Source organism: Mesoplodon densirostris, chromosome 13 (assembly GCF_025265405.1).
Source record: "Mesoplodon densirostris isolate mMesDen1 chromosome 13, mMesDen1 primary haplotype, whole genome shotgun sequence".
Lineage (NCBI taxonomy): Eukaryota > Metazoa > Chordata > Mammalia > Artiodactyla > Ziphiidae > Mesoplodon > Mesoplodon densirostris.
The window spans coordinates 77,496,239-77,521,206 of NC_082673.1; the positions used below are offsets into that span (position 1 = coordinate 77,496,239).

General features: G+C 46.1%; 2 protein-coding genes across 5 annotated transcripts in view; one reads left to right on the forward strand and one right to left on the reverse strand.

Annotated features, from left to right (window-relative positions):
- The window catches only part of FBXO32 (F-box protein 32), a 34,550-nt gene extending 11,359 nt beyond the window's left edge, over window positions 1-23,191 (reverse strand). Inside the window, exons 1-6 of one of the 3 annotated variants that reach the window (XM_060115645.1) lie at window positions 22,609-23,191; window positions 16,434-16,501; window positions 15,526-15,575; window positions 14,263-14,355; window positions 2,281-2,374; window positions 1,270-1,454 (exon numbers count right to left, since the gene is read on the reverse strand). In XM_060115645.1, the coding sequence (XP_059971628.1) occupies window positions 1,270-1,454; window positions 2,281-2,374; window positions 14,263-14,355; window positions 15,526-15,575; window positions 16,434-16,501; window positions 22,609-22,724 (606 nt within the window). In that variant the 5' untranslated portion in view covers window positions 22,725-23,191. The other 2 variants (XM_060115644.1, XM_060115646.1) reach the window with 2 other exon arrangements.
- NTAQ1 (N-terminal glutamine amidase 1) overlaps window positions 1-24,968 on the forward strand; it is a 171,724-nt gene that overhangs the window by 75,829 nt on the left and 70,927 nt on the right. Inside the window, exon 6 of one of the 2 annotated variants that reach the window (XM_060115649.1) lies at window positions 10,912-10,997. The exons of the other annotated variant lie outside the window; for it this stretch is intronic. Within the exon in view, the coding sequence (XP_059971632.1) occupies window positions 10,912-10,964 (53 nt within the window). The 3' untranslated portion in view covers window positions 10,965-10,997. Of the gene's footprint in view, window positions 1-10,911; window positions 10,998-24,968 lie in introns of those variants that run through there. 2 annotated transcript variants of the gene reach the window in all.

Consider the following 24,968-nt stretch of genomic DNA (forward strand, 5'->3'; position numbering starts at 1 on the left):
TCAATAGAGGGGGGCTTTGGGGAAGTAAGCCCATGCAAGTGCAAGGTATGTGGGCAGATGTGGCCAAGGGGGGCGCTCCTGTGAGGTGGACAGACAGAACAGAGGCAAGTTCTGGGCAAGTGTGACCATCTAAATGTGTGTTCCTAGTTGCTGGAGGGAAGATGCCCTTGGGACTTATGGGACTAATGGGTCATTTATATCGCTGGTTGGGTATCACTGTGTGTGTGTGTGTGTGTGTGTGCGCTGCAGCCTAAGTGATTCTAAGGAAGTCACAGAACTCTGAGACTTCCAATTATTCCCTGTTTCAGAGTTAAGAAAAAAAAACAACTAAGGCACAGAGAGGTTATTAACAGTAAAGTCAAGGACACTGCGTTTTGCAAACTTCATATAGTGAAATACTTAAAAGAGGTCAAAGAAGTTTTTTCATGTTTCTTTCTCGAGAGACGGGGCAGACCCAAACTTTATCAGCCTGGGTCCCGGAACCACTTAAAACAGCCATGGTCAGTGATTAGATAAGTCAGCCAAGTGCTACGTGAGCTGCCTAAGTGTGTCTGTCCATTAGGGAGCCTTGAGAGATTACACCAGCGTCTTTCTCACATTTTTTGTGTGCCTTAGTCCTCTTGCTCACTCTTAAGAGGCCAAGAGCTGAGGGCCAACTTACGTTTTAAAAGCCGAAAGAAACTACTGGTAGTAGTTTAGCTGGTAATGTGTGGGTTTTTTGGTTTGTTTGTTTGCTTTGAGTGAGAATTGCTCATGTCTTTTCCTACCTGTATGCTTACAGCCTTTACTCAAAGCCTTCCTTTATCGTAACTATTAATAATTGGAACTAGAGTTTTAAAAGGCTGGTGCCAGTTCTCCAAGCCACTGCCATCGAAGCTCTGTTGTACATAAGGCAGCATCCTAAAGCTATAAACAAACTCGTACTTTAAGAGGAAATGGGCAGAGATCTCCAGATCCCACTAGAGATTTCAGTGAACTAGCCTACATCGGCCCCAAGGTCAAGTTTCTAGTTTTCCCAGCACGTTTCCATTGGCTGTCGTCGTTCATATACTCTGATCCTGCGCTGCCAAGTTCTTCTCCCCACCCTCCCTTTATCGGAAGGTCCCCCAGCCCACCCTCAGCACCCAATGGAAAGCATCCAATCAGAACTGTCCAGACTCTTCCATCACCAGAGAGGATTTAAAGTCCTGGCGAGGCTGCCCAGCATCCCAGCAGAGGAACCAACTGCAGCCGTTCCTGCTAGGAGGAGGCTGGGGTGCTCCAGCTTACCCTGGTGATTTGGATGTTGTTCAGCTGCTGCTGCCAGTGTAGAATTGTCTCCATTCGATACACCCACATGTTAATGTTCCCGACCAGCACAGACTTGCCGACTCTTTGGACCAGTGTACATAAGGACGTGTAGAGGGTCTGGAGTAGTTCCCTTATTAGTCTAATGTTTTGTTGGTCTTCCAGGACTTGAGTGGGGAAGAAAAAAAGTCGTTAACGTTTATGAGACTAGAACACTCCATAGTTCACAAGTGGTTCTTTCTTCTTCTCTACTCTGCTCGTGTTACCTGGGTACACCCACTGGGGATATGGTTTTCTTTCTCACTGGTGTTTATTCTACACTTGGCCAAGCTTCTGCACTCGAGGTTATTGGGTAGAGTTTCCATTATCTAGGTCCCTCTTTGTTCTCTTCTCCCCGTTTTCTACAAAGACTCCTTCTCTTTTCATTGTCCTACCAGCACCAATAGCTCACCTGATCTGAAAGCAGCTTCTTTTGCCCAGCAGTGATGTCTCTTTTAGATCATCAGTGGCAGAAGCACAGGTCTGGGGGTCAGGAGCTTGGATTCTCATCCAGTCTGGCTGACTCTTTGTGTGATTATGGATAAATCACTCTTTCTCCCGTATACACAATGAGTCAGTTGAGCCAGAGACGTAAAGTTCTTTCTAGCTCAGAGAGTCTGTGGATCTATTCTGCCTTGTACACAGCTCAATTTTCTAGGAATTTGGAATCTAGAGGTTCGGTTGGGACACGTGCCTACACCAAGAAGCTTGAGAGGCTTAGAGCATGATCCCAACACAAGGACAGGAGGGTGATGGTCTCACCCTTTGTCATGAGCATGAATGGCCCTCCTTTCTAAACTGGAATCCAGCACCCCTGAAATGCATCTGGAGTCATTCATTTCCATCTGCTTACATTCCCTTAAATCCAGTGACATGTCCACTGCATCGGAAAATCCATCTGTCCGGCCCCAGGCCTATAAAAAGGGGCGAGAGAGTGTGGGAGAGAGAGCTCACCTTTCAGTACCACTTTTTCCAAAATGTTCATGAAGTTCTTTTGGGCAATGCCACTCAGGGATGTGAGCTGTGACTTTGCTATCAGTTCCAACAGCTGTGGATAAAAATAGAAGTTGCCAGGCTTAGACTACAGAGATATTTTTCTCCTCTAATCTTCACTTTTGAGTCACATGACACGTAGATACAGACTGACGGGGAGAGATAAATGGCAGGCAGGGCCACAATGCAATAAAAAGCAGATGCTCTGAGTAAAAGACAAATGGGGGTAATTCAAAACCTAGGCATCAGGCTGAATATTTAATTGCTTTTTTTCTTTTAAATATAAAGAGGTTGGCTTCAGCCAGGGCTAATTCATTCTACTTGTCCTACTTCAGCAAGTGAAGCTGAGGTTCTCCAGAGGGAACAAAACCTCCTATGACCTGTGATGTTGGAGTTGTACATAATGACCCCCAGCGGGAATTCTTTTACCCCTACTTGAACTTCTCCCCACTGGCTGGGACTGCTCTCAAGGCACCTAAAAGCTCAAGTTCAGCAACGATGGGCACTTTTCAAGGAAGTGGCAATTCTTATCCAGATATCTCCTGCTTATGTAGCGTTCAATAAAAATGTCTGTTAATTAGAATCTTTCACTGCGCTTATCTTTCTGTAGAAAGAAGCCAATAACAGGAAGAAAGAGACATTCAGGGATGTACAGTGTATACTCATATTCCTACTTAGAGGCTAGGAACCTTGTAGCTCTTAGACTTATGTGCAAGTTTTGCTTTGACCACTTATTAGCTCTGTGACGCTGGGTAAATTCCTGAATTTCTTGGTGCCCCAGTTTCTTCATCTCTACTTGTAATACTTAGAGTCTCCAAGATTGGTGACAGCGTTAAATGAGGGAATGCACATAAAGCTCTTAGCACAGTGCCTGGCATAAAGTAGGTAGAAAATAAAGGTTGGTTGGTTTACTGAAGGAGTATGTCCCATTCCCACCACCCATGTTATCACCAAACAAAAAGAAATAAAGATAATAATTTAAGTTGGTGCACCCTTAGCATAATCTTTCTTCCTTTCAAAAGCAAAATTCTTTATAAATGTGGCAAGATTAAAAAAAAACAAAGATTCTATTATTGAAAAAATGAAACTTTATAGACTGGAATGGGCTCTTAGAGATCATGTGGTTCTACCCAGTTAACAGATGAGCAAAGTGAGGCTCAAGAAACTAAACTTTACCAACTATGCCACAAGGAGTGAGAGGGCTCAGCGGGATCCTTCTTAACACACTTCATGCTTTCACAGAGTTATCGAACAAAAGAGGTTGATATAAAGTGAAAATAATTTATTGCACCAGAACCCACCAGGCTAAGTAAAAGTCACTAGCCTTAGAGCCAGTAAACTAGATTTAGAGACCCAGGACCTCTCTTTATGTTAAAGCTTCTATCTCTGCTCCTAGGAAACCTTCCAAGGGAGTTTCATCTCCTGGCCAGGCCCCAGCCCAACTTCACTTCAGGTCAGTAAACACCAAGTATGACACTGTGCTGGGTGCTGGAATCAAGGCTGAGGGAACTAGCAAAGTGACATTTTAAAAACTGGGCTGCAGAGAAGAACTGAAACTTCTGGATCAAAGCCCCAGGCAATTCAAAGAACCTCTGCTTCCAAGGCATTTGTTTAAAAATTTTGTCCCCATGGAGCCCCTTAGGAGCCTGTCAAACCACGGACAGACTTTTAATTTCCTGAACATAATTTTACTCTAAGTTAAAAAAAAAAAAAAAGACCCCACATCTTTTCCTGCCTGGCTTATGTATCTCTCTCACACACAGGGAGAGATGCTGTCATCAGGCTGGGGGAAGGTGGCAAAGAAAGACTGAGGCTGGTTTTTAAGATTAGTCCTGGTGATCCAAGGCTGGACGTCAGGAACTGACCAAATGCCCACAAAGAGAGGCAAGAAGTCAAAACATCAGCAGAGGCCACGTCCACAGGCGGTGACCAGACAGGTTGTCCTCTGCCTTTCCAGTTCAGCTCTGTCACCAACCAGCGCGTGACAGTCAAGAGAAGAGTGAAAAATGGCACAAAGGGACTGGCCAAACTGTTCATTTATCTCCTTGACCAACAACAAGATTCAGAAGGCCAAGCCCTGGGTCTATTAATACCCTGAGCCTCACATGACCAGCGCAAAGCAAGATGAAAGAAAACAAAAGTCTTGAGTCGGCTCTGGGAAGGGTAGTGACTCATCATGGGGTGGGAGGAGGGCAGGCAGAGCTCTGCCTGAAATCCATCCAAAACCCCCATTTCATGTGACTACCATCTCACGAGGGCGTCAGTTTCAATCTTGTCTAAAAATGCACCAATCACAAGGACACAAAAATTCTCAAGGCTGTGACTATGCATTTGAGGAGAAACAAAAAAGCCCTTTGGTCTGACTGAGATGATCTTTGACTAAGGAAGAGAAAGATACAGAAGGAAAAATCGATCAACTATCAGGAGAATGACACATCAACCACCTTCTGTTTATTCCGGTGTCAAGAGAAAGTCCTTCTTTTTACTGTCGGGCAGCCTTGGGGTCAGGAGAGAGAACCCCAGAATAGGAGGAGACCTGGATGCTCTAGCTGGGTGACTTTTACAGTTGTCATTCACTTAGCAAGTATTTTCTGCATGCCCGTTCTATCGTAGTGTTGTAGTAGGTGATGCGGATAAAGACACACGATCCCTAGACGCACGAAGTTTACCATCTAGTCTGTGGTGTAAGTCATTTAACCTCCCAGAACCCCAGTTTCTTCATTTCTAAAGTGGAAGTAAAAAAACACTACCTACTTCACAGGGTTGTTATGAGAATTCAGTGAGATCAGTATGTAAAAACCCACTGTAAATACCAAATGCAAGGCATTATTATTATAAGGTATTATTTCTTCCCCTTCCAAACCATATTCTTTTAGTGAAGTTTAAAGTGGATATCAAGGGTTATCTTTTCTGTAAAGCTTTTTCTGTAAAGGGGATAGATAGTAAATATTTTAACCTTTGGAGGTCATAAGGTCTCTGTTGCAACTAATTAACTCAGCAACTGTAGTACAAGAGCAGCCTTGGACAGTATGTAAATGAATAAGTGTGGCTGTGTTCCAATAAAACTTTATTTACAAAAACAGGCAGGGGGGGCAGATTTGGCCCTTGGGCCATAATTTGTCAATTTCTGATAGAGAGAGAGAGAGAGAGAGAGTGTGTGTGTGTGTGTGTGATAGGGTTCAAGAGTGAGGGCTCCAGAGCCAAACTGCCTGCCTCAGTTTCCCCATCTGTAAACCATACATAATAACAGTACCTACTTTAGAGTTGCTGTGAAGATTAAATGCATTCATAAAGCACTCAGAACAGTGCCTGACAGCAAGAATATACTCAATAAATTATTATCACTCATTTTTAGCACAGTACAGAGACTATTGCTAGGTAGAAGTACTGCCAGGGAAGGCATAGTGAATAGTAGGGTAAAGTACAGCTGGTTTAGAGACCTTTAGAATCCCTGTATTTCAATTTTATGTATTGTCAACCAAATGCTTAAATGCTTTCAAATTTTCATATTCCTCTCTGTCATTTTTATTATGTTTCTGATATATTTAGTAGCTCCCTGTCTGTTGATAAAAGTTAATGTTGATACATTCTGTGGCTTACATAGTTGCATCTACCATGAAGTCTTATTTTGCTAGCAATAATGGGTGTTTACTACATGCTACGCATTTTACATGTGTCATCTTGTTTAATCTTCAGAGGCAACCCACTGAAGTGGGTTCTCCACTAGTCAAAAGAGGATTTTGTGGCTCAGAGAAGTTAAGCAACTCACCTGAAGACATATAGCAGTAGCAAGTGGTGGAGCCAGGACTTGGACCCAGATATGTCTAACGGAGAACATGTATTTTGATAGTTTAAGGACTTCAGTTTGTCAAGGCCAATCAAATTTGCATCTACGTCGAAACTTTAAAAATAGTAGCAATACCATGCAGTGTTATGTTCTAGGAAGGAGTCTGGAAACCTTATATCAGTATTACACTGGGACCGGTAATCAGCTTTTCACATTAAGGGAGAAATAATACCCAGAAAGGGTTAATAACGCATTTAGGATGAGGCAATGGCTTTGGGTAAATCATTTAGGTCTACTTTCCACATCACAATAACTCTACAGACCCAGAACCAGTATTGTGTGGAACTAGTGGTAAAGACGACAGAATTTATTAATTTTACTTCTGTGTCAAGAGAGCTGTGTGCCTAGGGGGAGTAGGGCTGTATCTAGCAATTTATTTACCAAGACGACTTAGCCAGTTGGATTCTTTGCCTCTAGCCACACGAGAAAAAAAAGCAGAGGAAAACGGATTGTTTGAAAATGGCTGTTTGTTTTCTGCTGGGCAAATTTTAGCCCAGGTGCCAGTAATTTGTGGCTGTGTTTAAGGAGAGGCGGGGTGGGGGACTGGGCTAGGGGTTGGAGAAGAGGGTTCTCAGCTCCTCCTGACTTCCAGGCTATCATTACCGTGGGGGCCTCCTGGGGATCCAGCACGACCCGATCCACAGTGACTAGCTGTGCAGTAACAGGACCGGTTCTGGGCCACGGGAGGAAGGGCTGGTGGTTGCCGTGTGCTGAAACCACATCCTGCCCTTCAGCTTTGGCTCGTGCTAGTCTTAGACATACTGAGTAGAAGAAAAGTCTCGTTGCAAGCAATATCCTATAGTCAGTCTCGGAGGGATCTCAACCTCAGCTTGAAGTGGTGCGTGGAAGATGAATGGGGAGAGGAGATTGCCCTCTTATCTCACTTTGCCCGCAGGAAATGCGCGTTTCGTGTCATCTCCTCCCTTCGGTTCATCGTAGCATTCAGACTTTTAAAAATAAATCAGCTCACGTCACTTCTCTGCTTGAAACCCTCAAATGGCTTCCCTTTGCCCTTAGAAAAAACATCCGGACTCCTTACCATAACTGGCAAGGTCCTCCCTGACCTGGTCTCCGCCCCTCGTCCAGCTTCATTTTGCCCGGTGCTTCCCTAGCTCGCTCTGCTCTGTCCACACGACCCGCCTTTGGTTCCCTGAGCAGGCTCGGCTCATTCCCACCTCCCAGCCTTGGTCCTGCCACGTCTTCACATGCCAGCTCCATCCCACCCCTCAGGTCTCAGTTCAAATGTCACCTGCTCAGAGCTCAGAGAGCCCTTTGCGGACCATCCTAGATCTTACTGTGCTTTCAGTGTTCTTCACTGTTTCATTTATACCTGTCTGAAATGATCTTGTTTACTTGCTTGCTGACTTGTCTTTACTTGTCTAATTGGGATAGAAACCTCAAGACAGAAGGGGTTATCTTGTTTACCACTCTACCGCAACCTGGCACACGGGAGGCACTTAACAAATACATATATGTATATCTATATCTATATGTAGATATACACACACACACACACACACACACATATTTAAAGAGATTTAAAGGGACACTAAGCAACTGGGGCTTCAGAAGCATCAACAAAAACAGCAGCTACTCTCCCTGTTAGTTCAAGGTTACCCATGCAGCTGTTGCCCAAGCATCCTCCATCTTGCACAGAATATTGTTAAGAATGTAACTTATCCCTAATTCTTCTATCTCCTATGACAGTGAGCTCTGCAGTTGAAGGTATATGTCTGATGAGAAAACAAGCCATAGGATTATCAAAGGTAGGAAAAAACTTCAAGAAGCCCCTGCCATTTCTCACATGCTCAGTACGCCAGCTGGGTGCCCGTAGGAAAATTATGTCTTTTGCAATAAACCTTTGGTTACATCAGGCAGTGCTTCTGCCTGCATTGAGTGCCACGTACTTCCAAGACCCTTATTTACTCAATGGATAACACAGATTAAAACCTGGAAAGTTTTGTCCTGACTTTGAGCCTGAACACTGACAGGTTGGAAGAGGGAACATTTCTGCTACATTAATAATCTCCAGGCATGTCAAGGTTGGGTAAATATTATTTGCAAGTGAAACATCCCTCTAACTGAGGGCCAAGTTTACACAAATTAATTGTATTCTTAGCCGAGAACAACTTGCCTCTCTGTCTTCCGTCCATCCCAGAAAATTCTGAACTTAGAATGATGCCCTATTCCCTGTCGCGTTGATCTGAGCAGGTCTGTCTGCCTCAATGAGGCTGCTTAAATTGGGCTCCCCGTCTGCTGCAGCCTCCTTACCCCCACCCTACGCTTCTACAAGGTTGGACGTCACATTGTCCTTGGCCCCTGGCCCACCATCACTCCCCTCCACTTCTGTTCTTTCCAGCTGCAGGTTTCTGCTCACGCCATTTGTCCCTGCAAAGCCTTCTACCTGCCTCTCCACCTGGCCAAATCCTGGCCATCCTTCAAGGAAGGAGAATCTCAGGTTCTACCTCTTCCAAGAAGCTGCCTCCAGTGCTGCTTCTTCCGTTTTCCTAGACAGGACCAAACCCAGTTTGCTACTGCAGTACCTTGTACCTTGTTTCCCAGAGTAGCCCAGAAACTCCTGACCAGCAGAGGCCAGGTCTTAGTTGATACTCAAGTGACTGTGGCAACACTAGGTATATGGTATGGACTTAATATAGAAAACACCTGCTTAGGGATTTGAAAACACTCACCTGAAGCAATATTGATGTATGGGGACCTAGCAGAGGATGTTGTCACCTCCTTGCCTTTGGAAAGCCCTTCATTTAGAAGACTCGAGGGGCCTTCGGATCCTAGCTCACAGATACTTAAACCCCTGTCTCACCCTCAACCAGAGCAACTTAGAGCAATGTCACACGCTCTCAGGAACATCCCTCCTTGGATGGGAAAAAAGTCTGCTGAATTGGCAATTAAAACGCAGCTCGGGCTTCCCTGGTGGCGCAGTGGTTGAGAGTCTGCCTGCCGATGCAGGGGACACGGGTTCGTGCCCCAGTCGGGGAAGATCCCACATGCCGCGGAGCGGCTGGGCCCATGAGCCATGGCCGCTGAGCCTGCGCGTCCGGAGCCTGTGCTCCGCAACGGGAGAGGCCACAACGGTGAGAGGCCTGCGTACCGCAAAAAAAAAAAAACCAAAAAAAACCCCGCAGCTCACCTATCCAATTTAGCATATCCCCTGTATAATAAGCACCTGACTTAGCCTAGAAACTAGCTAGAGTTTTAGTATAAAATATATTTCTGGGCTCATGGTGGGATATATTTAAATTCTGAATCCTCAAGAAAAAAATTTATATAAAATGGGCACATTTTTGATCTTCTGGTCCCCGAAGTCAGATGGGAAAGAAAATCAGGTAGAAAAGTTGTAAAATAATCAATCTCTATATTTCATCTTTAATTTCTATTTTCATATATTTTCTAATTCCTGTAATTAGGACCCTAAAGATGACGATAGTTACAGCAACAACTGATGCTCACCATATACCAGGCACTGTCTAAAAGCATTTCATGTGTTTAAACTCAGTTTAATTCTACAGCAACACAATGGGGTAGGTACCATTATTAGCACCTTTTTTTTTTTTCCCGGTACGCGGGCCTCTCACTGCTGTGGCCTCTCCCGCTGCAGAGCACAGGCTCCGGACGCGCAGGCCCAGCGGCCATGGCTCACGGGCCCAGCCGCTCCACGGCATGCGGGATCCTCCCGGACCGGGGCACGAACCCGTGTCCCCTGCATCGGCAGGCAGACTCCCAACCACTGTGCCACCAGGGAAGCCCCTAGCACCTTTTATAGGTATATGATTTACAAATGAATTTATGAATATACATAAATTGAGAATACATGCTTAAATTATTAATGTTCTGTCAGGTGTCCATGGTCGAAGATACCACTATTCTGGTCTCTCAGCCTTCCTCCGTTTTTTGGGGTACCCCCTACTTCTGCATGCACTCCCCCAATCCTGTGGTCATACCCTCAAGGTCTGTGAGTGTCCCCCACTTCTGTGGGCACCCAGAAATTGCAGGATCTGCTGCTTGCCTAAAGGCTTAGTGTGACTGAGAAGGCTCGGAATTCCAAGGGCTGCAGCATTTCTTTGGTAAAATCATTAGCAGCCTAATCAGCATTCATTTTAGGGACCTGCTCAGGGCCCTCACTGTTAATACCCCACAGTGAATTCTCACAATTCCCAACCATTTCTGCCAATCACTTTCAAATGGGCTTGTGCCCTGTTCTTTTGATTTTGTTGCCATTGGAATGGCTGGCCGCCTTCCCTCCACCCCAGCTTCTTTGTCTCAATGGAAAAAGATACCCACCAGTTTAAAGACCGAGGTGGCAGAGGCCGCCTTCCATCAGAGCAAGGCTGTGCAGCACCAAATTAATCCAAGGTCACTGCAGCAGAGGGACCTGGTGAAGGGGCCAGGCTGCCCATACACATCACAACCCGCCAGGGGCTTGGCAACAGCACGCCCTTAATTTAAGGCATTGGGTTTGAATTTGAGTCATCGTGCCATATTTCAGCCTTTCATTTGCCAAACCACCAGTCAACTTAAACTAAAACATGTTTTTGGAAAAGACTTTTAGGGGCGGTAGGAATGCAGTAACTTGCTGGAAACATTCAAATGGACTTAGGGTGGTAATGCAGAAAAAAATAAAAATGTGCACTACTGGTTTAGGTTGTGGATGTTCTTCTTTGCTGCAGAGGGACAGAGAGAGTGGGGTTGCAAACTTCTGTTTGTCCTTCCTGATCTGATGCACGCAGGGGTCACTTCATTCAGGTCAGGAAACCGCTATTCAAGGCTCTTCTTGGTCTGAAGACAGCATCTACAGTTACCAGTTACAGCATCTACAGTTACAGCATCTACACAGAGCTGGGAGGACCAGATCAAAGAGCCTTCTGGCATTAAAGCATTAAAGCCCCCTCTTGCACCTGTGCCTCGGTGTGTCTTGTTTAAAAACTCACTATGCAAAATATAACATTTGGGCTCCCAAGTAGTTTCTGAGCTGGTTTACAAACTTGAAAACACACTGGGATCACCTGGTGGATAAATTTAAGCAGCAGTGCCTGGGCACCACCTTCAGCTAATGAACTCGGGTGCTCTCGAGGTGGGCTTCCTTAGAGGAGCAAGCTTCACAGGTGATTCTAATGTGCAGATGTGATTCTGATGTGTTTACTGGAGACCCACTCTCTCCGCTGGCCTCTCTGTGCCCTGGGTGGGTTAGTCAGTACTTGCTTTCTTGCGGTTACGGTTCTAACCCCACCACTGGCCCAGCCCCTGGAATACTCGCTGGCTCCCCAGGGGACTTTCCAAAATGTGCTGGTCTTGAGGCATGGTGTAAACCCATTTTTTAAAAATGGCCTTTCATAAGTTACTGCTTTTAAAGATTTAAAATCATCTTTAAAACCCACTTAAAACTGTGTTTAAGCCATTGGAAGTGTGTAGAGAAGCAGGTAGAGGCAATGAGTGTAGCCTGAAGCCAATTAAAAAAAGGTACAAATGCTGTATAAAAACCTCTCCAATTTATATTCAAATTTTGATTCCAAAAATTCCACAAAATTTTCATGCTGATAAAACATCATAACATTGAGATAGGAATGCTGGCTATGCCTTTTATTCCCTCTACATGTCTCTTTCATTAACATTGACAGCTAGCATGAACATGACACCTTTTTAAAAAATGTACTTTGTCTTTAAAGAGGTTAAACAGATTTTAAGGCTTCAAAGTTGGTTCGGTTTCTTACTGGGACTGAGGAATCATTGTAGTATTAAAAAACCATTAAGCTGAAGTAGTAAGATGAGGATAACATACTGGCGAGCTACTTTGCAAAGTTGGTTTAAGGATAAGAAGAATATTTGAGAAGTGTCTTAAGTTCCTTAGAAGAAAACCCTCAAAACGTGGTGCCTATCATTAAAATGTTTTAAGCTCTTTATAAAAATGACATTTCTCAAATTACAGAGGCCTCTTAACAGTGAAGGGGAAAAAAAGATTGTTCTTTCCAGAATGGAAATATTCCCCCCTCTTTCTGAGCCTAATAACTGAAAGCATTCAGTAGTTTCTTTAACTTAAAGGTTAGGAGAATGTGCTCAGGATGTATTTTGCAATCAGATACTGTCAGACACAAGTCCTCTATGCTGAGTTTTAATCAAGGGCAAAGGGCATGATTCCCCAAGTAATTTTTCTTTTTTTAAAGTAGAAAAACATTTTTTATCAACCAAATTGAAAAGACTTTTCAGGGAGAATAAACAATAATTTTGATAAGTAGGTAATAATAAGTATTAGTAGCTGACTTTGAATAACATATTCTGGCCTGCAGAGTATTTCCATATATGTTACTGAGTTTCACAGATACCCTGTGAAGTTAGGTTATTCTAAGTTCTCCTTACACCCGGGAACGTGAGTGTTGGAGAGGCTGAAACAGCGTGAAAGCCGTGGAGCTGGGATCTGACCTCAGGCCATTTTACTTTCAATCCTCTGCTTATATGGAACTCATTGTAGCAGCTAAGGAGTGTGGACTTTAGACTGCCCAGGTTTCAGATCCGGATTTCTTCCCTTCTGTAGCCTCGTGACCTTGGACAGGTCATTTTTACCTCACTGTACCTCTGTTTATGTAAACAGCGCTGATAAAAGTACCTACACTTCACAGGGTTAATGGAAGGCTAAAAGGTGTTAGTGCACATAATTGCATGAAACATTTTCACTGTTTGAATCCTTGTTCCTTTGCTTTATTTCTTGTGAGAAGGAGAACAGGTAGGAAGGAGAACCGTCTTAAAACTGACCAAATGCTGACCAGTTTGGAATCAAGACATCAGATCTGGGTGTCTTCCTCTAACACCTAGAGGATGGAAACTATTCATAGTCTTAGCAACAAGTTTCCAGATCTTCCCGGGCTTGAGTCCAACCAGCCTGCACTGGGTTGCCGGCCACAGTGACCTCCCAGAAGCGGCAGAGTCTTGATGAAATGACATGAACATTTCATCAAGAAGGTCTCTTATTTTCATCCCTTTTGGAGTGGAATAAGGGCTCAGCTGAAGACTAGACAGGTCTGGTCATGGGCTCAGCTCAGAGATTCTAACCTACAAGAGGCCTGGGTTTTTTATCAGGTCAGCTGGGACGGCCAGCCCTGCATCTGCCCAGATGACAGGTGAATGATCCAGGCCTCAAGGGGGCTTGAATGTCATCGCTCTGGCTGAGCCTTTGCAATCATCTGACTCAATGACACGGCACCGAGAAGCACGACCCAGGAAAAAGAAAATAAAAACCCAACCAACTAACACCCCCAGCGGGTAAATTCCCTCCTACTTCTGATCCTAAAACCCAAACAGCTGCTACCCGCCCAGGTGGAACCACTGACAGAAACATACAAGGGAGCTTAGGGGGAAAAACAGCCACCAACCAACTAAAAAGAATCAGTGACTTGAAGGTCATGGTTAGACTTCCTTGCTTTACTACCTTCATCATTAATATTTTGCTAAAGCTCATTAAAAAATTATTTTTTTCCAACATAGGGTTTAAAATGGGAAGCAACTGAGCCAAACAGGTAGTTTCAAGCTTTAAGTGAACCTGGGACTGAATAGTATTACTACATGGGGGTCGGGGAAGGGAGTCAGGAGGAAGAAGTTCTGGGGTGCTTTGAACTCATACAGCTTTGAGGCTTAAACCAAGAATGCCTTAGGGTCACCTAGAGTCAGCTAAAGCCGGGCAAGAAGGAAGTGAGAACAACCAGAGGTGCACAAAGTTTTTAAAACAAGCCAAGGTGCTTTACAACTTGCTTTCTGAATTCTCTGTTGCTGATCTTACTGCCACAGCCTGTGCTGCCTGCACTGTGGCTCACGTGAGGTATTACGGCGGCCCCTGTCTGAGGGGGCCCATCTCAGGGACATCCATATGGATGGATCCATCCTATGTGGATCTCAGTATCCATATAGGAACCTGAAGTACATTGGGGGAGGGGGGAGTTAAGGAATCCATTTTCTGCTTTCCTTAAAATCCCCAGGGTCCTAAAAAGTTGTTTTTTTGTTTGTTTCTTTGGTTGGTGGTTGGGGGGAACTACTTCAAGACAACCCGAAAAGACAATTCATCTTGGGAGTCTTGATAATCTACAGAGACTTACCCGTACGACGTAGTTAAATCTTCTGGAATCCAGAATGGCAGTCGAGAAGTCCAGCCTGTTGAAGGCTTCCCCCAGAGTGCAATATCCATGGCGCTGAATGTGAAAACAGGGGGTGCAGAGGTCATTTTCCAGAAAAATCTGCCTGGACTCTGCTGACAAGCTTGGTGGCTATGTTAGGTAACCTATGGCCATCTGCTGCTTTCCTGTGCCATGATCAGCCCTTTCTGGGGCCCTGGGCCCCTGGTGCCCTGCCCCACCATGAACCACAAAGATGGGTAGTACAGCCGGCAGCTGCTTTAGTCAGTGACTAAAGTCGTGACGTGTACCATTTGGGCCCTTGTTCTCTGCACGCACTTGTACTTGCCTGTCAAGGAAGGGTTGGGAGCTGGGTATGTGATGTGTGTTGGTCACTGTAACATACTCCTGGGGGAAGAATTAGCCCCACGTTTGTCAACTCTGTTTGCCACATCTCTGGTGCTTTTCTCTCTGTGATCATCAGAAGCATTTTTAAGGCTTCATGAAGAAGCCAAGGAAGTTGTGGTCTTTTCTCTGTGAACACACAAGGCACTGGGTGTAGAGAGCCCTGACTCACAGTCCCAGCTCTGCTTCTAGTACCTGGGTGGTCTCGGGTGTATCCCTGGCCCTCTCAGGGCCTCAAGTCACAGAGCGAACTAGATGTTCTCCAAGGTCCCTGACAGCAATAGAAATTCTATCAATCTGTCATACTGCCTGTATCCTAGTTATCTGAGCAAATGCCTGTGCAGCGGGAAAATGTACATAAAAGGGTTTTACAAAGTGCCATGCAATTTAGATATTACTGTGTCTTTTTCTCTTCTGCATCTAGCTCGTGCAGCCTCACACTGGGTGGGCACGAAAACTTCTCCTGTATTTAGTGATTAACCCTTCCGGGGCTAAAATGAATTCAGTTGAAGTCTAAAAGAGATCTTAGAACAAAAGGGAGGCACTGTCCTGAGGGAAAGGCTAGAGCTTTATAATAGTGTGTTTGAGATGGGAATATTTATCCTTATAAAGCATTTCTACATACATCATCTCACTGAATGATTGGGGAGCCCACCTAGTGACTTTTGCATCTCTCTCTGTAGCCCCAAACTCTGATGGCTGGCTAGGTAGTGGGCTGCAGGCCTCCACCACCCACATCCAAGAAGACAGTCATGATGTGAAGTAGTTTCCCAGTCTCGCCCCTACCCTGTCAGGGGAGGCATAAAGCTAAGCATACTCCTTAATAAACAGATGGGTGCTCACCTCTTTAGTACTTCCTTTGTGAACATAGATCCATTTTTCTTGGTGGAAATCTACAAAGACAAAATAAAAACAACCCCAAACCCCACAGCTTTAAAATTTATAACATGCCCAAGATTTTAAACTTGTTTCGTTTTCATTTAATCCAAAGTGTAAAAAAGTTTTGACAAAAAAGTACAAAGACTCTACTGACAATCTAAGGGGAGGCAAATGCCTAACTTCTGCAGTGTATGAATACTGGAGTTGTAATTTACTTTGTCAGAAGCACTTCAAGTCTTTGATACTCAGATCGAGTATACCAGAGCTCCAAACTAAAGAAAAAAAATCTAATACCCAAGTGCGAGTTTGTGTTAAATGCCAAGCTTACAAGTTAAACAAGGCCGTAAAAAGTAGAAATAAAACAGATAATATGAAGAAACCATGCAGTACAGATGGAATAAACTAAAGATCTGTAATTCCTGCTTATTAATAGAACTTTATACTCTCTGTTCATACTTACATCCAGCATCTAGAAACGTTACTAGTATTTATACAAGGGAAGAGGGAGAAACAAATCTATGTTCAAAGCCTCCAAACACAGTTCTAAACGAGAGCACACACTGGAACCGGTTCAGCTGACCATACCACCGAATAATAACTAAATTAACTATGTCAAATATAAGTGACAAGCAGGGAAAAAACACCCCAACTAGCAACTGACTTATAAACACGACTGTAAAGAATACATTAATCTCACTCATAAAATGCACAGCCAGGTTTCTGAGTGCAAAGATCCGGGTAACCTCTGTGAATGACACAGTCAACATGAAAGCGGATGCCAAACATATGAGGTGTGATTTGTTCCCCTGCCAAAACCCAATCATAATGATCTTCGAACAGCTTTCTTCTCAAGTTCACAACAAACGGCTTACATTGAGTTTTGGTTTTGCTATTCAGCATGTCCTTCTTTCTCTTCTTGGCTGCAACATCATAGTTCAGGCTGTTGAAAAGATTCTCCTTATTGTATACTTCCTTGCTGCAGTAACTAGGAATAACAGACAAGAGGGGATGAGCTGTAACAGCTATACTTTAACATGAGCTGTTTCTATAAATAGCTCACTGCGTTATAAAACACAAACATACATGCTCCTCAAACAAAACAATAAAATAATCACTCAAAAGAAGTCTGTACGGGCCCAGTCTTCCCTCTTCGGGGATGAAATAGTGTCACGTCTCTGTGGAAGGCAGGGACGGGGGCTTCTGCTTCTTTTGAATTCCCAACAGTGTCTGCCATTGTATTTGACACACAGCCCTGCACTCTTTAGGAGCCATGCAGGGTACAACAACATTACTTTAAGCAAAAATGATGAATGGATGGGGAGGGAGGGAGGGAGAGGAATGGTTACTGGTATCACTATAATACACAATACTTTCATTTTGCAAAAATATCCACCCCAAGCTGCTTTTTAAAAAAACCGCTTTACGGAGATATAGTTCACATACCATACAATTCACCTATTTAAAGTGTACCCAAGCTGCTTTTAACTAGCATGCTCCCCTTGTGTCTTTAAAACATTTACAGAAATCTGACTTACAGACTGCATTTCTAGGAGATGTTTAGTGTATAGTACTAGTTGTTTAGGTTTTATATAATTCCTTGACTAACACTAGGCATCATGCTGTGAGGTGAAGACCTTGAGTCCTAAATGAAACAAGCTGTATTTACAACTCATACATTTATAAGAGCTGAAAAGACAGAACTGGCCAATTCACAGGTCACTAAAGATGTGTAGGTTCAACTTGGGTCAGGGGCATATTTCCTTCAGTAAGCTGAGCTGAGCTGTCATTTGTGGGGCTGACTGAGTTCTATTCTATTATGCAATGGGGTTTCAGAGTAAATCTCTGAAGAGCTTCCACAGAAGGAATGCAGGAGAAATACTGAGGTACAGTGAGAAGATACGTTCCCTGATCCCCCCAACCCCCGTGGGGTATGCATGTGCCAGGCAGGATTTATCATGCCAACCAGTAAAACATCAATTAGGGTTTGTTTCCCCTTACATCAGCCATATATTAGAGGCCTTTAATTTTCTGAGTTCTTCTGCTGAATTTAAAATATGATTTAATTTATATCTTTTTTGGACCTACATCTGTTGGATAAGATGAGGTACACCTGCACTTCTCCATTGTGTGGATATTATGTAAAAGAGAAAAGAGGGGTTGAAACAATTTCCAGTATCCTGTTGCTACAATGGTCTCTCCAGTAGCACTTCAATAAGTACAATAAGTATCTTACTAACATGCTTACACGTGACATTACCAACAATATACTCAGTGTTTCTGGACCCATAGGGATAGGCTTGATAGATAATCAGTCATTTGTTAATCTTCCCTCAGAAGGCCATGCTTAATACCATTTACTGAGTTTCTTAATATCATTAGCCTTCTCCTTTTCATTGAGGGAAACAGGATATTTTTAGGTTTCAGAGCGATTACTGCAGAAATGCGCTGTCTTAGAGGCACTTTCTTACGTGAGCCCAGGGTGAATGTTTTGGGTCCAGCTTTGTGTCACACGTGAGTGTGTGTCTGTCTGCTTGCACAGCTGTAGAGGCACAAAACCACCAACCAGTCAGTTAGTTGACTTGCACCAAGGTCAGCAGGAAAAGAGGGGCAGGAGAAAGGGACAGCAGAACTCTGAGCCCTTAGAGCTGAGTTAAGAAATTTCAATCAATGCTGAGGAGAAGGGAGAAAGATGGAAAGTCACTTGATTGGCCCATGATGTACCAAAGCTGAGAACAGCTTTAGAAAACAAAGTTAGGCCATTTTGTGGAAAAATACCACACGAAGCCTTATTTTTAAAGGAAACTCGCACATGCACCATGAACAAAAGCCTACAGCCTGAGTTCCACATAGAGAGAACCATAAAATGAAGCTGCCTGATTCTCAATCACACATTTAAGGTTTAGCAGAACATTTTCGGAGCCTGGGCCATAGATTGTGACCATTCCTTAGCAATGTTAAATATTTATATTTCATCTTATTCTTTTCTAATTGAAAACATTCCTCAAAGGAATTTGAGCACTTGCTTTCCTCACAGAAACAACAATAACCTGCTTTAAGCCCAAGTGACTCATTTCCAAAGCTAGTTTAAGAAGAATTTGACATAATTGATGATGCTCTCCCACTGGAGAATGTAGAAAAGCTTTAACCAAAGAGAAACCCTGCACTTTTCACTTAGACAATAGGTTTTGGACTTCAGAGGTAGGGCCTGGAAGGAAGGGATATGGGGTTTGTTTGTGTTGCCTGCTTATATGTTTTCTTTTAAGCAATAATATATTTCAGTTAGAGGCTATTTTGAGAGTTCAATTATGTCCATTTCAAGGAAATGCAAAGCCAACGGAAAATTACAACTGAAATTTTGAACAAGAAAAGCCACCACCATTTAGGAACCACAACATTTTTTTTTTCAAATAAGCAAAACCATTTAAAGAGGCTGCTTTCTTCATTAAATTCAATAATAACCAGAAAGTTGCTATATTATAGTCAGTTCTTACTAATCTTGATTTTTATAGGCATAAACCTAGAATAAGAAAAAAGACCTTGTCCAGCCCTGTACTGTCATCACACACGTACGAAGATACCTAAAGACAACTTTAGAAAAAGTGAAAGATTTCAAAATAAGCCCATTTGGCAGCAGAGATAAAGGGAGGGAAGGAAAAAAAAAAAAAAGCCCTATTTCTCATTTCATTTGTTATAACAGGCCATTTAAGAAAGCTGTGGCCTACCCTAAAGGGCTTAGTTGTAGATTAAGGCCAATGAGTTTCTATGCTAATTTGCTCCAATACATACCTAATTTGTCAAGCTCACATGGCTAGTAACCAGATTGTTCTGGCAAAACAAACAGCCTAGTGTATGTAGCTCTTAGAACAGTGCCTTGCACACAGTAAGCACTCATAAAATCTTAACTATTATTTTTATTTGCTTATTCACTAACTCATCCAGGGCACTGAAGTAAACTTCCTGCTTCCTGGTTCAGCCTTAGCTGTACTGGAAAGCAACATTGGAGTTTTCAACTGCAGGCTTGCAGAAGAGTGGCCCAGGCTCAGGGAGCTTAGATTACTCATCCTGGAGGTGGGCTGGGGCGGGGTTGGGGGTTGTTGGTGAGGAAGACTGCCCACGAGGTGGCTCAACCATCACTTCCTTGAAGCATGCTTGGATCGCTCCAATTCATGCCGAACTCTTTCCTCAAATGTAACACTTGGTATTCCTCTTCCATCTTACGTAGCTTCAACTTTTTCACAAGGGGCCCTGCTTGAAGCTCATCTGAAATCCTCCCATGATCTCAGTTCAGGGCACTGAGCTGTGATGGGGTTTTGTAACATTCTGCTGTTGGAGGTGGACAGGGCCCTGGACCACAGAGAGAATGGCCAGCAGAGTCCAGAGAAGGTGCGCTAGGCAGACAAACTGTGGTCAGCACAAAAACACTGTCCCCAGGCTGCAATACACCAAGTGTACCCTCATCCCTCTCTCCTGGTCAGGCAGCTCACAGAATGGTAGGTGGAATCAGAGTAAGTGCATGAGACCCCTGCAGGCCTCTGTTTTACAACCCCCACCCTCCCTTTCAAAAGGGTCTGCCTTGTTTGCTTCTAACAGGGGAGGCATTCAACTTCACCTGAGTAGGCAGGCACTCAGCCCAAACCTGACATCACAGCGAAACATCACCAAGACTGAAAACAGTGGGGATATTCGAGACTACAAACCCAGGTCTCAGAAGGCCAACTGCTTTTAAGAAGTTGGCAGACTTCTCATGCTAAGTAGGGAAGGGATTGTTTACAATTGCTGGGGAAAAAAACACTCTGCAAACAAACAGCCAGCTGCTTTGCTAGGAGCTACCAAATGATTCCTAAATGACTCATCAAAGAGCCACAGGTGGTCACTAGATCGATCACCCTTTGTGATGATGCTGGTATGAAAATGGAGGCAAGAAAGGAGGTTGAAGAAGGAGAGAGGGGTGGGAAGCTACCTGACTCCAGCCTGGGTTAAACTTTTGCGGTAAGGTAAAACCTTCTCCAGGTCTCCCCTACTGTGGAGGGAGAGGCACCACTATTTACTTGGAAACAGGAGTGATACCCGCTATCTCCTGGAGCAGATGCAGTGTGAATGTTTATGCGAACCAGAGGCTCTGCACTTTGAACCTCTCCTGTTGAATCCAATGGCCTGTTTCCCACTGAGGAGCATCCTACACTTGTATCTGGGTGGGCCTCTGTGACACAGCTCAGCAGATCATGACTGCACCTCCCTAGAAAGAATCCAAACTGTTACACAAAAATAAAGCACTAAAGGGGCCTCCCTGGTGGCGCAGTGGTTGAGAGTCCGCCTGCCGATGCAGGGGATACGGGTTCGTGCCCCGGTCTGGGAGGATCCCATATGCCGCGGAGCGGCTGGGCCCGTGAGCCATGGCCGCTGGGCCTGTGCGTCCGGAGCCTGTGCTCCGCAATGGGAGAGGCCACAGCAGTGAGAGGCCCGCATACCGCAAAAAGAAAAAAAAAAAAAAAGCACTAAAATATTAGATCCTCATTTCTTAGGAATGAGGAGGAAGGAAGGAAGGAAGTTCCTACTCTACTAAAATAAAAAGAAGCTTTTAGTCTAGGGAGAATAATTTAGGCCTAATTGGTAACTAGAGTCCCTTAAAAGAGTCTAGTGACAGCAGTTGGTCTTTTTATTTTCCGGTAAATTATCTGGTTTTCCAAAAATAAGATTTCTTTATAGTGCTCCCCGAACTCCCCAGGGACTTCTTCCAAGTGTCTTTAACATAAAGGTCAATGTGCTCTTGTCTCTCCTGGCAGACCCACAAGATTAAACATTTTTTTCCCATTGGAAGACAAAAGGTGATGCTTTCCAAATCACAAACAGGTGTGGGGCTCTGGAGGTCAGGACGTGGCAATAACGATTTTTCCTTGATCGTTTTCGTGAAATTGAGTGCCAGGGGCTCAGCCAAACAACCACTGGTAAATCTGAGTGGGAAGCTGGCCCAGGTACAGAACTCTCCACTGAAGTCAATTTAAGGGCTGGGGGTGTGGAGCAGTGGTTTTCAGCAAAGGCCCGGGATAAAGGCACCCAAGGGTAAGCGGTCTGCACTGATCCCCCCTGGGACAAATGGCAGCGATCCGGAAGCCATCTGTGGAGATCATGACTGAGGGACTCCAGACCACCTAACTCATTCGTCGCTGCTTCCCTGTGTTATTAACGAAGCGGAGCATCAGGCACGGTGGACCTCGGATTTTGCACCAGATGGACAGAGCTCAGGTGGAACTTGAGTCCAGAGGCTCACCCAAGCCAGGTGGGCTTTCTGCAGGTGGTAGGCATCACTTGAAATGGGGGCGCACTCACTATACAAAGAAAACTGACCGAAAGGGCCACCGAGGAAACAGGTGCAAAGACGCTGTCCTCCCAGAAGTAGAAGGCTTGTGGGATCTATACCCCGCCTCCCTTCCCTCCTCCGCAGCTCCGTCTCTCTGAGTCCTTACCATGGCTCCGCAAGTCCGCCCGCAAGCGCTGGTGCCCCAGGGACCATCTGGCCGTCCCTTCCTGGTTACTCATCCTCTCTGCCCACTCTGTGGTCGCGTGTGCGTGGGAAGAGCCTGGAGGTGCTGCGGACGGGACCCGTGTGCAATCCCGTCTCCAGGCTTGTGCTCGGAGCCCCGCCACGCCAGGGTGAAAGCTGTGCAGCCCACTCGCTGGCGCCCCGACCCGCAAACCGCGCGACACCGGTGTCCTTTAAGGCAGGGGACCCCTGAAGTTGTGTGTTTAAGTTTTAGCGTTTGGGGACTAGATCCGCGTTTGTCGTCAGGTTCTCAGAGGGACACGGGGTTCTGTAAAGAGTCGTGCCCACTTGGAGACGCTGACCTTGAACCATAAGAGAAACCAAATACCCCGAATCCCGTGCTCTGGCGACCTCTGCAGAAACCCGGGCAATTCACTTCCATCCTTCTGGTCAGGGGCGCCCTCCTCACCCTGTTCCAGCCCGGCCTGCGTCCCAGTCACCCGACCCGCGCCCGGAGACCAACCGGGTCAGTTCTGCGCAGCTGAAATTAGTGGCGCTCCCCTCACCTGCTGAGGTCGCTCACGAAGCTGCCGCTCTTCTCATCCAGGAAGCGCTTCCAGCCATCGGCCGTCTTCACCCAGCTCTGCCCGGGGGACCGCCAGTCCTGCCCCAGGAATGGCATGGCACTGCCAACGGACGCGACGGATGGACGCGACGGACTGATGGATGGGACTGGCCCGGCGGCCTTGGGGACGCGCCGCCCTGGGCGGATGCTCGGGGTGCCGGGGCCGGTGAGGGAGCGGCTGCAGGGAGCCCGAGTGGAGGGCTGCGGGATCGGGGGTGCGGAGCGGGGTACCTGCGCTCGCGGGGGGCGCTGTGGAGGGTCGCCGGGCGCGCGGGGCTCCCTGGAGTGCTGCGCCGCTGTCCCGGCCGCCGTATTTATCCCGGGCCGCTGGCCGCGGCTCTTTGTTGCCGGAAGAGGCGCCTGCTCTTAGCCCGGCCCCCCCAGCCCGGAGGCCACGTGGCTTTGTTTATAGGCTCGGCTTGTTTTCCGAGGCGCCCTCGGCTCCTGCTCTTTTGGCTGTTGCACAAGCGCTCGCTGGTGGAAACTTGAACCCGCGCCGCGGGGCTGGGGCTCCCACTGCCCCTTCGCCTCTGGCCCTTCTGCGCTCCCACCCCGCCCCCAGGGCACAGCTTCTACAGCCGCGAGAGCGAGGCCGGGCACTCGGGAAACTGCGCTCCGTCCTCCTGCAGCTCCCGGCCTGGCGAGGTGCAGGGAGGGGGAGGCCCGAGTGGCGTCTGGATCGCTGCGGGGCGGGGGGTGGGAAGAAAGGACGGCGCCCTTCCCAACCCCGAGCTGTCACAATCGAGCCCCGCGATCCAGAGCACCCCTGCAGGAGCCGAGGCCCGGCACAGCGCGGCCCGGAGCCGGGTAGGAGGGCGCAGCCTCCTTGGCCTCTCTCGCTGCCTAGACCCGCTCTTGGGCGAAGGAGGGGACCCACCGCGAGGCGGCAGTGGGGCGGGGGGACAGCCCCCCACCTCACCCTGCACCAGAACTGTTAAAGAGTCTGCTGTCAGGCTTGTCTCCGAGGTGGCAAAGGAAGGAGAAGGAGGCCAGGCGGCAGCTGGTCCCCGCGCGGTGGGAGTGGAGAGCAGGGACAGCCCTCCACCCCACTCTGGGCACCCTAAGCGAGCAGCGCTGGCGCCTGGCCCGGGTCTAGGGCGCCGGGGAATAGGATTTTATTACGAAGAACCGCGAAGCCCCTTTCCCCTTCCTGCTGTTCGGCATCCTCTGGGCTATTAGGCTCTCCTGGGGAAATAATCAAGCCAGGAGTTTTGGTTTAGTTTTGGTGAGCGCTGAGGGAGAGGGGCCCAGAACGTGCCTCCTCCTGACTGATGGGGACTAAAGGAAGTTGGGTAAAAGTCCACAGTGAGGAGGCGATGCCCGGGAGTCCGAGGCCCTCACAGACCTCAGTTTATTGACCTAATCCTTGAAACCGCGGCGGAGGGGGTGGGGGGGGCGGAAGGGGGGCCCAGTGTGGCAGCTATGGTTTTCCAGGTGAGGGCACCGAGGGCCCCTGAGAAGGGTTAAAGCAGTGACTTACTCAGGGTCACAAGGCTAGTTTCTTCACAATCCACAGTACAATCTGAAATTATCCTGTTTGCTTTTTGGTAACAAGCTGCCACTCTCTGCAGATTGTAATCTTCAGGAGAGATCAACCGTCTTGTTTTGGGGGTATCCCAGCTCCAGCACCTTGCAAGGCCTAGAGTAGGCCTTAGATAACTGTTTGTCCCATGTGTAGGTGAATACATACGGGAAGCTGCTGACAGTCAGGGTATCTTCTTGTTCTTCATGACTTCCAGTTATGATGCTTTACAGTCTGTTCCATTTGTCAATTAGATTGCAAAGAGTGGTCCCAGCAGGGTAAAATCTGCATGCTCAGTATTAGCTTCCACTTGAGTCCTTGATTCTTCCACACCCCTTCCTCTGCAGCCATCAACATTGCCCCACCGACTCTGTGCAATCTTTAAGGCTCAGAGTAGACAAAGAAACTGTGTGTGCCTTGGGAGGAGGGTACATGTTGGAGGGGAAAGGAGGTGTTTTTAATAAAGTCTGTTTTCAAGTAGCCAGAGTTTTCTGATTCAGGTTTTCCACCATAAATAATTTATTAGCATAGTAATAGTAAAAATATCTTGTAAAAACACTGCAGAAGGTCCCAAATAAATGATAGTCACTATGATCATGCTGACAGATGAGACAGTGTTGGGTCTGGCCTTCGTTGGAGGGAACTGATACCTGTAAGGGAGCATAATTAAGAGATGTGATTATTAAAGATGCATGCTAGTTACATGTCAGCAAACTACATCTCTGTAGAAACTATAGAAGTCAGAAGATTTGAATTCTATTTCTGCTAGAGCAACATAC